Source organism: Porites lutea, chromosome 12 (genome assembly GCF_958299795.1).
Source record: "Porites lutea chromosome 12, jaPorLute2.1, whole genome shotgun sequence".
Lineage (NCBI taxonomy): Eukaryota > Metazoa > Cnidaria > Anthozoa > Scleractinia > Poritidae > Porites > Porites lutea.
In genome coordinates, this window is record NC_133212.1 from 15474971 (window position 1) to 15490599 (window position 15629).

Here is a 15629-nt window from a genome sequence, read left to right on the forward strand (position 1 = left end):
AACACCTGGCTAAAGATCAAACAAGAATCCGCGGGGTGGCCCAGCTGGTGTCAGACCCTCGAGCAGAAACGAGACTATATTCTTCGCTACCAGGAACGGGAGGGTATCCGACTGGACATCGCCAGCATTGCCAAAAATCCTGGTCGCAAGGCTACCGCCAAACTGATGTTGAACAGTTTCTGGGGCAAGTTTGGGGAGCGGATGAACAAACCCACCACCGTCACTGTTAAGGACCCCGCCCATTTGTTCAATCTCATCTCCGACGCGGCTCTCGATCTCAGTACTCTCCGTCTCTGTACCGACGACCTCTTGGAGGCCGTTTACACCAGTGTCCAAGACAATGCCGTCAAAGGCACCAAGACCAATATCTTTGTGGCGGCTTTCACCACGTGTCATGCTCGATTGAAGCTGTATGAGTCCCTGGACATCCTTCAACAGCAAGTCCTCTATTACGATACAGATAGTGTGGTGTACAAGTGGCGTCCTGGTCAACCCAGCATTGCCACCGGGGATTTTCTGGGAGACATGACGGATGAATTGGACGGAGACGTCATCACTGAGTTTGTTTCTGGGGGCGCCAAGAATTATGGGTACACGACTCGCGCAGGCAAAGTGGTGTGCAAGGTACGCGGTTTCACCTTGAATGTTCGGGGGTCGGCCATTCTCAATTTTCACACCATGAAAGACAATATTCTCTCGGAATTAGACTCGCCTCAGGACTCTCGCCGAAATTTGAACATTGTCACCCCTTATCATTTCACACGGGATCTAGAGAAGAAACAAATTCAAGTGGTTCCGCGCGTGAAGCAGTATGGGTTGGTGTTTGACAAGCGCGTCATCGATGTGACCACTCGATCGAGCTATCCCTATGGCTACGAGAGGATTGGGGATGAACTCGACCTGCTATTAGATTTGTAAGAAAAAAAGGGCGTGACGTCACTAGGACCTCACACACGTCCCGCTTGTCACCAGGTTCTACGCGGTCATTAAAACTATGTGAAGAATGTGGATCAAACTCTTGTGTGTGTTCTTTTTCCCATGGGGTCACGTGAACATTCATGCCCAAATAGGGGGGTTTGTGACGTCAATGAGTCACGTGGGCTCAATGCTTGATTCTGATTGGTCGAACACTATTTGTGCTGCGCTGTGATTGGTTAGGACCATTTGTAGCCTATATGACTACTGGTAAAACGCGCAACATCACTATTCAACTCGTTTTGCAGCAATGTTGCAACACAAGTTGCACGTTTTTTGTTGCCCGTTTTTTCGGTACCTTTAATAGAGGATTAACGATGGTATCATGTAAAACCACTGCTGAGGAGGTTTTATTTGCCTGGTCACGCAAGTGAGATGCCATCATAGTTGACTCTGTGAGTGTAGTGCTTGTTTTCACTCTAAGCCTTAACGAATGTATTGTTACTGCTTTATTTCGTTTTCAGGTTCATCTTCCCGAGATCAAATGGATGGAAAGTCACAAGAGAGTCTTCAACGTTGCTGTCAGGGCGGTGTCTTCTGTTCACAATCAAGTACGAAGAAAATTTTTCAGTATCTTGATCCCTGCATTCGTCTTAAAAACTTTTCATCGCAAAGGCCTCTTTTTGCAGCTGGGTGAATTCGTTTTCTTAAGTGGAAGCCTCTGTGGTGCAGAGATTCTTCAAAAAGTTATTACAAAGACTTGAAATCTGTAAATCAAACTGCAAAAAAGCTTGCTGAGTCTCTGATTAACATATTTCACTTCGATTTGGTTGACAAAAAAGCTCAAACGATGGGTGTGGCGTAACGAAGAAAGCAGATCTAGATGTACAACTTCGTCGAGACCTCAAGGAAAGCAAAACTTCCTGTTTCTTGTCTTGAGGAACCAGGCATATGTTTTAGTCAGTATGGAGAGAATTATATGCTGAAGATTATCTTGATAAATATATTTCATAATTGTTTTTAGGATCTACATATTCACAAATTTATGAAGGCCTGCCATCAGATCGAAGGACGTGTCGCATCTACTCCCGGCCGAAGCGCAGAAGGAAATCTAGAAACTCTGTTAAGAAAGAGTATCACGAATCTATCCAAAACACAAGAAGAACGTTTGGTCAGGTTTCTATTCCTTGTTTTGGACAAGCTTATTCTACTTCTTGTCAGGCCACCCGTTATATCAGGAACCATAGGTATGATTAACAAAGTCTCTGTTAGAAATGTGACGGTAAAGTTAAGCCTGGTCAATGAAAGAGAAAGGATGTTCTTTAAACACTGAGTGACACAGATTCACAGATTTATATTCTGAAAACAATTCATTTTCAGTCAGTGACAGAGGGAGCTCGGTAGAGTCCGGTTCTCATGAGCCTCATATAGCTCAGTAAAAGAGCATCCGGACTAGTAACCGAAAAATCACAGGTGCGGCCCGATTCTTGTTCGGGAAATGCCCGGGGTTTTTTCCCCAGCTACTAGTGAGAACGAGTTCGAGATATAACTTAAAGTTTTTACGCGTGTTCTAAAACAAAGGCACCCCGGAAAGCTTCATTTTACTTTTTTTTTCACCAAAAAAGTTAGTACGGTTATTTATACTGAGGGAGGTTAAGCCCTCTCCCGATAGCAAGATGATAAAACTTTTTGCATTTGATAACTTGTTTCCGCCACTTCGACATTATTGCTAAAACTCGTGGTAGAATGAAGACGGCTATCATGTTTTCCTGCCAAAATGACGCTGGTTCACGCGTGAGCAATACTTGGTACTGAGAAAATCTCGTACTCGTAGTCGTCCTCGTCTCAGAATCTAAAGCTCTCTTGTGTTACTGACCGAAGAAACATCTTTCTCAAAATCCTTGTTTCTTTTAACTCTTGGCCAACTTGACTCGATTAGCCGCGCCTTCTTCTCGCGTTCAGTTCAGTGTGCGGCGTCAGGATAGTGGGTATTTGCTATTGACGCGCGTGCGAGATCTAAAGTGCACGAGACAAGCTTTAAGCTCGCTGTAGCCTACACAAGGGTTTGGCCATGTATTGCTAGCCCTCGTTAATTTATTTGAGGGAGAATATTTTTGCGTGCACTGATCTTGATCACGAACATTTGTTCGACATTCCATTCTCGACTTTAATTCGGAAAGATTGAGAAAGAAGTTCGAATTCACGAACCTGCGGCACGTAGCGAAACACCAACGTGCATTAGAGTCCAGTTGCAGGTCGAAGAGCTGGCTGTGGTTTTAAGCCTTTTTTCTTTCTTTTTTTTTTTAAATGCAATGCAATTAACCAATTAACAACAGTAGAAGACACTAATTACAATAACACTTTAATTACACTAGTTACATTACCAAGTAAATACGAGAAAAGAGAATAAATAACGCCAAAAAAAAAAAAAGAAAAAAAAAGATAACACTTTAGATAAAATAAAAATAAAATATTCTTAAAGCGATGAACTTTAAGAATATTTTATTTTATCTTACAGTTTAAGACTTGGGCACTCCACAGGAAGCCCAAGAAATTAGTCGGTTTGCTGTTTTTACGCGTGAAGGGTTAGCATAACAAGATTTTAACATCACCGATTATACTTGTTTAATTTTTAGTTAACATTGGCCAAGCAGCTTTTGAATCACTGACGCTGATTGTTCACCGGCTTCATCAAATGCTAGAAAACAGGCAAGATGAACATGGCCGAAATCATTTACTGGCTTCTTACGTAACTTATGTGTTCTCGGCTCCTTTTAGCCATTCACCATCAGCTTCTGCAGATTATTATCCAGGTAAGGTAACTTAAAAAAAAAAAAGATACCATTGAACATGAAATTATTCAATTGATTACTGTTTTGTTTATGATCCACCAGCAGTGATTTTGTTATAAATAATTATGGTGAGTCCTGGGACTCATTTTGTGAAAAATCATGAGTCCCAGTCTGGAACCAATGAGTTCCAGTTAAAAAAAAAAAGGAATCCGAAATTGAAAATGCTTGGGCCTTTATGCAACCAAACGGCTAATCTGAAGTCAGACTTCAAAACTCTTTACTACAGTATACCGTAATTAAAATGTAGTCCTTCTATTTTAAGGCACGACAAAGGCTAAAAGAAATATGCATAGTTAAACGACAGACATATTAACTGCCACAGAAATTATACGAACAGAATATTTCTACAAAACACATGGATCGATCGATCTGTCTTTACGTCCTACGGGACGCATGCCATAAATTATTTTGCGTTTTTAAGGATTTTTATGCGTCAGGGACGCAGTACGCAGAGGTAACAAAATCACTGCACCAGAAGAAGGCACCTGCGAAAATTTCCTCCGAAAGAATTTACTCCACGGTCGACATAATTACTGTGAGAGCTGTGGTGGGTCGACTTCCACGACACCCTCATAGCTTTTGAGTAGCAGGCACTTGATTTTCTAGAAAAATTCAACACTATTTATGATGTGGTGTTCCGTGTTACCTGTCAGAGGACCGATGTGAGATAAAGATAGAGAAATAAAGGCCAGACACCTATAATTTAACATGTACACATGTTACATTTCTTGCTATTAATGTGACTGCGTGATGCAGTTAAGCCTTAATGTGTTGCTTGTTGTGGACTGTGTGACTGCGTGATGCGATTCTTAAGTCCAACCCACAAATATGACATTGCTCGCCAATGAGTCCACAGTAGCTCAATGGTTAGAGCATCCGAACACGGAGGGTCGTGGGTTCGAATGCCATCTGGTGCTCAGATTTTTTCTGTGTCCTCTTATGGTTGATTCTTTAAATCTGCCTTTATCCCTTTATTATGTAATATCAGTGGCATAAGTTGGTTGAAGGTTCCTTCATAGGTAAGACGAGGCAATCTGTACAAAATATTTGCGATGCCGTTCTCTCGTTACATGAACTCGGTCGTGTGATCGTCATGCAACTTCCCGTAATCGACCTGACTGATGAAGGCTGAAGGGTTCAGGCGCGTTAGATTTATTGCGTTCTAGTCAAATCCGTTCAATTTTTGTTGCATAAAGGAGGACCAGCGTTTTAGATCATCTTAAAAGGCTCCCTTTCTTTTTAGGCGAGCCAGGACGTTCCGCAAGTATTCCAGTAGGCCTGCAAAGCAAAGCTCGCCAGAAAATGTCAAGCAGTAATCCTCAGCTGAATGCAACATTGAGTGGCGAGCACAACGAGTCGCATGGATCTGGAAAATGGATAAATGACGAGCAGGAGATTGATGAAGGACTGACAATACCTGGAAACAGAAGCAGCATGGCCGAGGCGCTCGCTGGCTCCCTGAATGTCCCTGGGTTGGGACCTGGTGGCAGTAGTAAAAAGGTATGAGATTAAGGTTTATACACCGCCACAGGGTAAATTGGTCAGTGCTATTTGTAGTAATAGCACAAAATGTTACTCTAAACAACGCATAGCAAGGTAAATGCAAAAATGAAACAAAATTTTAATCCTGGATTAGCGCTAATCGGCCTAGCCTCCCCCGCAGACATTCTTAGGGGTCCATCACGCATTCCTGCCCCACGAACTTCGTGGGGCAGGAACGCGTGATGCACCCCTAAGAATGTCTGCGGGGAAGGCTATAATCGGCCTTTCAGGAACCGGTCCCAGATCTCTGGAAAAACCTGCCCAGAGACATTAGCGGCCCCATTCTCTATTTAGTTTAAGTGCAATCAAAGACATTCATGACCACGAATAAATTACAGTCCAGACTGAAAATGAGATGTAATTTGTTATAGGTTCCTTCTGCCTGTGAACAGAGCCTCATTTTTGAGGCTTTCTTGAGTGAGGAGGACAAAAGGAGTCTCTCCCTGAATCGTGCCTTCGCCGAAGCCCGGATTTCTAGGCTAGTCAATCCTGTTATCTCTCGTCAAACCTGTTTTCCGAATTCGAACATCCGACATAGCGCACAGCTATTAGGCCTGGGTTCGATACGGTATCCCAGCGAAAAAAGTAGCACATGTTCAAAAAATGACTTTCTCGATTCACGCAGAATCTTTCTCGAGTACGCGGCCAACAAACGAGCAAGCGAAAGAAATGCTCAGGGTGAGATTCCTTAACAATGACTTCCTAACGTCGTGTTTTTATTTTGTTCTCAAGTTTTCGGTTGTTTTTCCTTTGTCCTTTGTATCTGTCAATTATATTGTTGTCTTAAATCTTTCAGTTGGTGCACGAGGAGCTAGCACTACAGTGGGCAGTGGCTAGTGGATCCTTGAAAGAAAAAGCAATGGCGCATGCCTGGTTTTTCTTTGAGGTTATGGTAAGAATTCAGATTCTGTGTCACGAAACTTACGTACCACATTCATCGGAAACTTTCCACAACGGCTACTTTGAGATAGAGTCGGTTGTTGAGTGAATGAGGACGGGCGACCGTTAGCCCTTGCGACAAATGCTGACTGCAGACTTACAGACGCAAGGCAGAAAAGCATTGTTGTGAAATGAACTCAAAACTGTCCTTCATCCTGTTGACTTACCAGTCTGCAAATCTGCAGTCTGCATTTGTCGCACACCGGCCTTTAGGCTTGACTGTTCAGTTACCGTAAAATTCCGAAAATAAGCCCCTCCATGTATAAGCACCTCCAAATATAAGCCCCCCAAATCGGTAACGCAAAAAATTCCCTTACATCGACCATCCAAATATAAGCCCCCCTGGGGCTTGTACTTGGAAAATTGCCCTCAAAGACAAAGTAAAACAAAGCAAAAGCGGTAAATTTACTTCCAACTGTAAGGCTAGCTCAATCGATTTTGAAACGCAAATTTCCCTCCGTAGATAAGCTCCTCAAAAAGGGCCTTTGAAAAATATAAGCCCCGAGGCTTATTTTCTGAATTTTACGGTACTTCTTTCAGTTCGTCAGTTTAGAAACGAGACGAGGACTGGAGCCGAAATGTGTCTCGCAATTGCTTCTGGGATGGTTACTGGAGAGGCGCCGGTCGGCTTTGTGTTATCCCCACAAGATGTGCATGATTATTTTTGTTCAATTTCTCCTGGGGATGATGATCGTTTCTTGAGAAATTGAAAATAAAACTTACGCAAAATTTTGCGGGGAAAATTTCATTTTGGGGAAGGTGAAGGTCGCAGACAGTTCTAAGTAAAATTCCCAGGAGTCTTTGCGAACGTTAACTCAGCCCTTTCTCCTTTTCGTTTCTAAAGTGGCGGACGGCGCTTGTCAATCTTAAATTTGGAAAAAAAAAGTACACACTCCACGCACGATTTTTTCATTTAGGTACTTCTTGCTTGATACTGGGGCTCTGCGGCTGTCGTTTCGTGGTTTGTCTTTTTCAGTGGGTTGCATTTGTTTATTAATTTCCTTGTTTCTTCACAGTTTAAAAGCATGGCTCAATATCTTGAAAACACCGACAAGTTTTTCTGGATAAGAAAGACTCGCTTTCCTGATCAATTCTTGGATGACATACGAGCTATGGTGAACTCAACAGTGGCTGAAATCATTGCTAAACTTAAGGTGACCATTTTTATTTGTGAGGATATTTTGTGTGTTACTTGGTAAGATATAGAGGATATCACATGGCCGCGCGGAGATACAAAATTTATCTTCGATTGTTGAATAATATTTCACGAGTGAGTACAGCGAACGAGTCAGTGAAATATTTTTTCAACTCAAGAAGTGAAATTTCGTATATCATGGATGACAAATTACTCTCCGGACAATCGCAGGTTTTTGACATGTTTATTTAATTGATGATCGATAGAGAACTCCACGCACTGAAAACTTTAGAGCCTAAATTTTGGCTTAAGTTCAGAATTTTCAGAATTTTTCGAAAAAATACCTGATAGAATCCTTCTTGATGTGCTGTTTTGTGTGTTAAGGTTTTCTAAAGCGTCTTTAGTGCCCTGACATCTTTATTCATGACATTTTAAAACTTTGTCGCCATCTTGGCTCTGACACGTGCTGAACGTTGCCGTTGCAATTTTGTAATTACACATGTGAAGTTATTCTCGTGGAGCGAGTTTATAATTTTGTCGCGCGAGAATCGCAAGCGCAATGCGATTTCCCTTTGGTCATAAATCTTTCTATCGGTTTAGTATCCGCAGTTGCCTAGCAACAAACCATAAACAAACTCCAAAAGACGCCATTCAGCATGACGTTTTTTTCTTTTCTTTTTTTTCTTTCATCGTATTTTTACCCTTTGGCTTTATTCTCATTGCTGACCCTTTTTAGCTTCGCGAGATTTTTGCGAAAACGTATTTCTAGCATTATTATTAACGCTGAAATTTCGCGCCAAAATTAAGGAGTTATTTGTCACCCATGACATTAATCCCAGAGTAAAGGGACTCGTTTCTAGCCCCACTCTGTTTGAAATAAGGCAGTTGGGGGCGTTTCAGATGTCACAACGAATTTGGTTTTCCGCAGTTCACATCATCCTTATTCTAAGCGATAATTCTGTTTATTTGCAGGATTTTTCTCTTGCTCAGCGGCTGAACTCTAGTCTCGCCTTCTTTTTGTGTGATCTCTTTTCACTGGTTGACCGAGGATTTGTTTTTGAGCTAGTCAGGCACTACTGCCAAGAGGTATGACTAAGAAGGTATTTTTGGTTTGCAAGCACGTGGCAAGGCGGCCATGTTAGTGGTCAATACAATAAAAAAATTTTCGAAAAATTTGTATAGGTAATAGCATGATTTGTAGTAATATTTGGCATAAATATCACAAGTGATATTTCAAAATTGTTATGCGAAATTTCACGAGCCGTTAGGCGAGTGAAATTTGAGACAATTTTGAAATATCACAAGTGGTATTTATGTCAAATATCACGTTGAATCACGCTATTATTTGTTTATACTACTACCTACAAAAGGTTTATAATTTTCACATGTAGGTATTTCAAATTAAGCTGAAATACCACTGCTCTAAGCCAATCAAATTGCAGAAATTTCTCATGTAGTACTGTAGTATAAACATGAAAATGGAGTTTAGTTCCCAAAGGAGAGAAATGCTTTTGTTCTTGATCACCAACATTGCGGCCGTGACGTGACGTGCAAGCCAGCAGTTGTGAATGGGAATAACAATTGATAGTTCTTTTCGCTTCTGGAGTACGTTCGTGCATAAGAATTTCCTCCTTTTGATTGGCTAGAAAATATTAGCGGAGCTCTACGCGCGCGCTTCGCGCGCGCGTGGTCGGAGCCCCATAGCTAAGGGAATCTACCCATCCAAGAAAATTTGGTAATCACGTGACCGTACACCGAACGAACGAACGACCGTCCGTCCGCACCACAGGGCAACCAATGTTTACTCTTACGCTTTCTAGCGAGTTTGGGAGCCCAGGAAAAAACTAATTGCACATCAATGTTGTGATCAATTGACAGCTGTCAAAACAGGGTATCCGCTGACCAGTATCACCTGACCGTACCGCGGGCTCAAGTGTCGACCCATTTAGGTCGAGTCTTTTTTTGCAGTTATCCGTTGACAAATTACCAGCTTCAAATGATCGCTGGCTTAAGTTTATTTTTTCCAGTGATTCATATGAAATTTGTTGTGTTTATGTCATTATGGCCCCGCACTATTAAGATTTTGATTTCAAACTGACCTCGGACGCGAAAATTCAGCCAGGTTTTTTAAAAATACAGGCGGAGAAGACCTTTTCTTACCATGGTCACGCGTTGGTCACGCTCTACGTCCAATTTTTATGCTCTGATTGGTCAAAATTTGACAGGTGAGTTCATGCGGAAAATTTATGCAGCATCTTGAAAGTTGTTTACTTTGACAGCTGAAGCTGACAGAGTTTTGTGTCAACTAGTGATGTTTTTAACTGCCTTTTTAGACCGGATGTACAAAATGAAATACAGCTTCTATCAAGAGTCTTCTGTTATTCATGGCTGGTTTGTTTATTGGGTTTTTGGTTGAGAAATGCGTCGCTTGTCAAAATTCGGTAATCCGATTTCGGATGGCATCGTTTTTGTTTTTTACCTTGCGTAATGCGTAAGAGGGTTTAAAAGTCTCAACCAACTGTGGCCTTCCTTGATAGCTTTCAGGAACTGAATCTCGAATGGTAAGCCTGAGTAATTATTGTATTTGATGTTTGTTTTTGTTATATCTAATTTCATGAAGTCGAGCACAGTTTATTCGGCAAGTTTATGCACGTTTGTAAGATTTGAGTCAATGATCTGACATAGTGTCAGGTTTGATATAAGCTTACAGGACTTTAAAAGGCCTTCACAATATCTTTTCTCACCGCAAATAGAAAGAAAACGATCCGAAGAATATTTAGTTATAAATTTGGCTATAGAAAGAAAACTTTGAGCGATTTTCTTGCTTCGAGGAGTTCACCTTCGAAAACAGTAAACACCGCACCGGGAAGCCGCGGCTTTAGCTTTACGCTTAAAGACTCAGGATTTTTAGAGACACTTTAATACTTGTCTTCGTGAATGAAAATTGTTGCCTCTGTAAAGTTTTCACCGAATTATATTTCTTTTATTGATTGTTAGTAGTCTCTCTTGCAATTTTAATCGCTTGTACGTGCCGGTTGTTTTCATTGTTCATGAACATCGCTTGCAGGAGTACTAAAAAATGTCGCGCGTATCAAACGCTTTATAAGATTACACATCGTTATAACTGAAACCATTAAATAACAAAAAAAAATAATAATAAATTCGTTATTATGTTGAAGGGTAACTCTATTAAAGTTCATTCAAACACTCGACCACACTGACAGCTCGCACTAGAAATGAGAACCGGCTGGCCGTATGGGTGATTTTGGAATTTTTTTGAACGGTTTCGCTAAAAGCCCACGATTGATCGTCCTGAATATTGACTAAGTGTAATTTGTCTTGAAAAGTTGAGAAATGCCGCATTCTGTCCGAGGTTCGTATGATAAATAGAATTGTTTCACCTCAGATGTGATGTATATTAAAAGAGTATGAAAGGTTGGTTTACACACCCCTAGATTTGTTGGCAAGAATTTGTAAAGTAAACCTGTCGAACGCAAAAAAAAATCGGCCTGATTTGTTTTCCAAGAATTTGTTTTTGAGGCCTAATCTACTGTGATCAAGAGCCATTATGGCTCTTGAATGTGATCGAACATGTTTGCTATTTTTTGGGTGTACATATAAGGCTATCAACTCGATGTAAGATGTTTCACTCTAAAATAACTTCGCCTTTCCCTCAAAAGTCACATGAATGTGCCCTTAAGTTAACCGATTTGTGGATTACAAGTTTATTGTTTGAGTTAAAGTATAAATTTATAAATGGGAGCTTCGCTTTTAGCCCTGGCTAAATCTATATATTAGGCCAATTAGAAGCAGGGATTTCAACTGCTTTAATTGCGTTTGAGGTACGAGAACGCAACCCCTAATTTGTGTTGGGCGTTTTGTGCATTATTGGGTGACCTGTGCAATTAATAAGGGAGGTTTTTTCGTTCGTCGTCGTCGACACACATTTGCCTCGCTTTGAGGCGCTTGCTTAAGTTTTGCCTCACTTTGACACGCTAACTCGTGTGGTGATTCTTGTGTCCTCGGCGTTCATCTTTTAAAGGTTTGCTAGGGTCTGATATTCTTCGTAAAGCGTTCATCTTTTAAAAAGTTTGCTGAATAAAGCTTACATCGATCTGTGATTGCTGAATCGTCCAAAGCGTTTATCTTTCAGGAGTTTGCTGTTAAATTTTACTACGGATTAAGCCTTCATATTTTTCAGCATGGTTCGTCACTGTCTTTGGAAAATGTCTGCGACTACTGGTGCATGCATCAAACCGGGTTTAGTTCGGCGGCCGTTATGCCACAAAGTAAATTTACCGAGTTGTGTAGCTCGCCGGCCGTTTTGTCACAAAGTAAATCTACCGAGATATGAAGCTCGGCGGCGCCATTTGACCATGACTTGTGATATTTTCGGCACCGGACAAACGAACACTTTAACTCTATGTTATATATTAGGAAAAACTTATAAATCAGCCCACAATAGCGCCACTCTCGAGTCACTGAAATCAACGCGCTCGACCAAATTACTGGAAAAGTTATTGACGTGAGCCGCACACACGTTCCATTGAAGGCTTTGATAGGGTTAGTGCGAAGTTTGAATTCAGATGTGAAAGCTTTTAAACCAGTAAATTCAATGTAATTCATTTTGTCAACAAGTTGATGATTGGATGATGTTAAAAATAACAGAGAAAATTATCCGAAGAAATGTTTTTGAAGAAAGAAAAAGAATCCGGGGTTAAGAACTAATCGGCCTTTGAGAAACTACGCCCTGTAACTCGCGCCAGTAAAACAAAATGTTCCATTTACACGCCCGACGCTGGCCAATGTCTCCTCCGATTAAAAGCACTTGACACCGAACCATACGATGTCTTTTGAAAACGTTCTTAAAATGATACACAGTTTAAATAGAGGTTTCGCTGTACGCAAGCCTTACGTTCAAAATATGCCATAGTCATATTTATCTACATCGCAACCACCCTTCCGCCTCAACAAACATATCGAACGCACTCTCCTAAGCTCTGATTACTCAAAACTTATTTTGATTGTCACTGCTATGTGGCTTGTTTTGAACGCTAGTCCGGTTATTAGCCCTTTCCCCGGATATAAGTCCTTCCCCCGGTTATTAGCCCTTTCACGGGATATAAGTCCTTCCCCCGGTTATAAGCCCTTTCCCTGGATATAAGTCCTTCTCCCGGTTATAGGCCCTTTCCCCGGATATGAGCCCCTCCCCAGGTTATTAGCCCTTTCCCCGGATATATTAAAGCCCTTTCCCCGGTTATAAACCCTTTCCCCAAGATATAAGCCCGGGGGTACGTTTCTCGAAAGTCCCGGTAACTTTTCGGTCCCGGAAAGCTGTTTTAGGTTATCCATGTTTATATCCAAGTACAACGTTTTATTTAAAAGATTTGATACAATAAAACTATCAGTAAATGAAACAAAATTGGCTGGTTTGTGAGCGAGGAACTATGCTAGTATACAACTGGTTTTGACTTTAAATTTTGCTCTCGGGGCCGAAAAGTAACGGACTTTCGAGAAACGGGTACCAGGCCTGTTTATAAGCCCTCCTAAACCCCTTACGATGTTGTACAATAAGCCCAAGGCTGATAAGCAGAAGTTTACGGTAATTCCTGGAGATTTTCGGGAGACTAGAACACCGTTCATTTACATTGTTTGTAGCGGGCAGTTACTCCATTCATTTGCTGGCATTGCTATTAGCTTGTTACAGATGCTGGTATTTCTTTTTTCGCTTTAGATGCTGTATCAGGCCACTATTAATCCAAAGGCGTCCCAGCTCAGACTTGAATTTCTCAGGATTGTTTGCAGCCATGAACATTACGTAACCCTTAATTTGCCATTCCCAACTCCATTGTACCCGTCCCCACTCCCATCCCCCACGAATTCAGTTTCATCAGTTGGTTCTACCGTGTCAAGCTACACTGTGATAATAGGCAACAGCATGGCGGAGTTGTCCACTGCGTTCAGACAGCAGCATTTTCTTGCTGGCTTGATCTTGTCTGAACTGGCTTTGGCTCTGGAGGGAGGGTGAGTTACTTTGTTACACTTGACAGACTTGAAGTTCTCGTTAACGGACACGTTTTGACCCGGGGGGAGGGTACTCCCTTTTATAAAATAACTAAGATAGTACGCGCGCTCTGATTGGCCGAGAGGAGTGTTTGCATGAGAGTATGTAAACATGGTTGTGGCGTCTAGTTGTTTGGCTTTTCGCGCGCTAATCACGTAAGCACGAATTTGAAAAAGTTTTCGAGTTCAAAACTCGACAAGTTTACTTTATTTACCCATTCCTTCGTCGGCTGAAACATGGAAAATCGTTACAAAGAACGAGTGTCAATTTTTCTTCGCTTAAGCTGGCCTTTTAAGCGAGAAAAATCCGTATTTTGGAAAGCATCTTTTTGCAAAACAAGAACTGATTACGCGTGCAAGACTTCGTGGACAAGATTTTGCGACTGGTAAGAAGTTCTCTTTTAATCAGGGCCATACAAAGAGTTTTGTGTTTTTTTCTCCGGAAAGTTATTTTATAAAAGCAATAGAAAACTTTTTTCCTGTGTTTGCATAGCCTGATATAAACACTTGAGGCGTTGGGAGAATTCTGACAGTTATGCAAACCCGAGATGAAGTCGAGGGTTTGCATAACTGTCTCGAATTCTCCCAACCCCTCTCGTGTTTATATCAGGCTACGCAAACACGGAAAACGTTTTCTGTTGCTTAAATATAAGCCATATATGTATGTGTGGCATGTGGCGTCCCAAAAGGTGGGGTTTTTGCGCTGTTTTGGTCAGAAAACGGGTATAGACTTTGCCCATTTGTGTCTGGAATCGGGTACGGTTCTGGAGGGAACTCGTAGGAGTGTATGAACGTATTCATTGTTTCAATTCCAAATGAAGGAGAAAGATAGAGAAATATGCGGATTGGAAATGGATTTCAAGATATCTTTTTTGTTCTTGTTGTAATCTAAGTAATAATGAAATAATTTCTAAGACGCCAGGGCTGAAAATGGGTATGGATTTTAGAGGCCAGGTCTGAAAACGGGTGTGAAAAATGACTTTTTTTGGTCGGAAATAGAGTCAGGATTTGGAGAACCGGGCGGCACACCCCCGCGAATAATTCCCAGGAGTACCCCTCTCCCCCCTACTTTTTGAAAAGCGTCTGGGGATAAGCCACCCACAAGCAAGCTACAGTGGAAGCTCTGTTAACGGACACTCTCGTAAGCGGACAGCTGTGCTTACGGTCACCTTCACAAAAACCCGTATCCAACTCCATTACAACTCTGTTTTGTTTACTTTTCCGTAAGCGAACATTAAACTCATCACCAATATTAAACTCATCACCAATAGATGAGCTTGGGCGTTGGTGCCTACAAAGCTGATGGAGCCGGGCAATGCTCTAGCATGAAGAGGAGGTATCCATGGCAACCCTGCGAGCGGCCCTCCACCAGGCACCGTCACACTGTACAATTCAGTGGAATACTTACCGACTAATACTTACCTGGCCCATACCTCAAGAGGAAGGGAGGGATGGAAAAAAACCAAAGCACAAAATGGCACCCAAACAGTAAGCTATTGCAACAACACTTTACGAAGAACCACAAGCAAGCAACTGCGTATATAAGTCACGAGGTGCCCCTGCTAGAGGCATCGGACCACCCCTAGTATAGCTGGGGAAACTGCGGAATTACATTTAGCCACATTTCCAGATAGAGGGCGCGGACACTTTCAGGGTTTACGAGTTAGATTTTAGCATCGTTTTTAAGCATCCATAAGCGGACATCCAAAACAAAATCTCATTCGTTTCTGAATCTTGGATTTGAATAAGTCAACTTCAGATCGTTCTTCGTCACAATGAATTTATATCCGTCTCAGTGTGTGTCTTTTTTCACTTACACATCCGGTAACACTTCAAAACATTACTAGAATTTTATGCCTGTGACTGAATTACAACATCGTCAGGGCCACAGTATAGCCAAATTAACACTGACAAACAGCTTTTGCGCATTCCCAATGTTTATCTGTACCTGGGAAAGCTCCCATAAAGCGACCATGTAACCCTTACACCTTTAGTGGGCACCTTTTGAGAACCAGCTCTAGTTGCGGACACCTCCGTGTCTCGAGGGTGTCCGCTTACGAGGGTTTCCAATGTAGCTATCAAATAATGCGCTCACGAAGTTAATACACCAACACAGTATCGTTGCTTAATATACAGAATGAGAAGAGAATTAGATACACTGAAAAACACATCCATGCTCAGGG

At 41.7% G+C, this 15629-nt stretch overlaps 1 protein-coding gene across 1 annotated transcript in view; it reads left to right on the top strand.

The window, feature by feature from the left end:
• LOC140921535 (dedicator of cytokinesis protein 7-like) overlaps nucleotides 1–15629 on the top strand; it is a 189811-nt gene that overhangs the window by 54687 nt on the left and 119495 nt on the right. Inside the window, exons 20-27 of the mRNA XM_073371537.1 lie at nucleotides 1440–1526; nucleotides 1940–2162; nucleotides 3552–3728; nucleotides 5011–5267; nucleotides 6106–6201; nucleotides 7265–7402; nucleotides 8356–8469; nucleotides 13118–13407. Coding sequence (XP_073227638.1) covers nucleotides 1440–1526; nucleotides 1940–2162; nucleotides 3552–3728; nucleotides 5011–5267; nucleotides 6106–6201; nucleotides 7265–7402; nucleotides 8356–8469; nucleotides 13118–13407 — 1382 coding nt within the window. The remainder of the gene's footprint in view (nucleotides 1–1439; nucleotides 1527–1939; nucleotides 2163–3551; nucleotides 3729–5010; nucleotides 5268–6105; nucleotides 6202–7264; nucleotides 7403–8355; nucleotides 8470–13117; nucleotides 13408–15629) is intronic.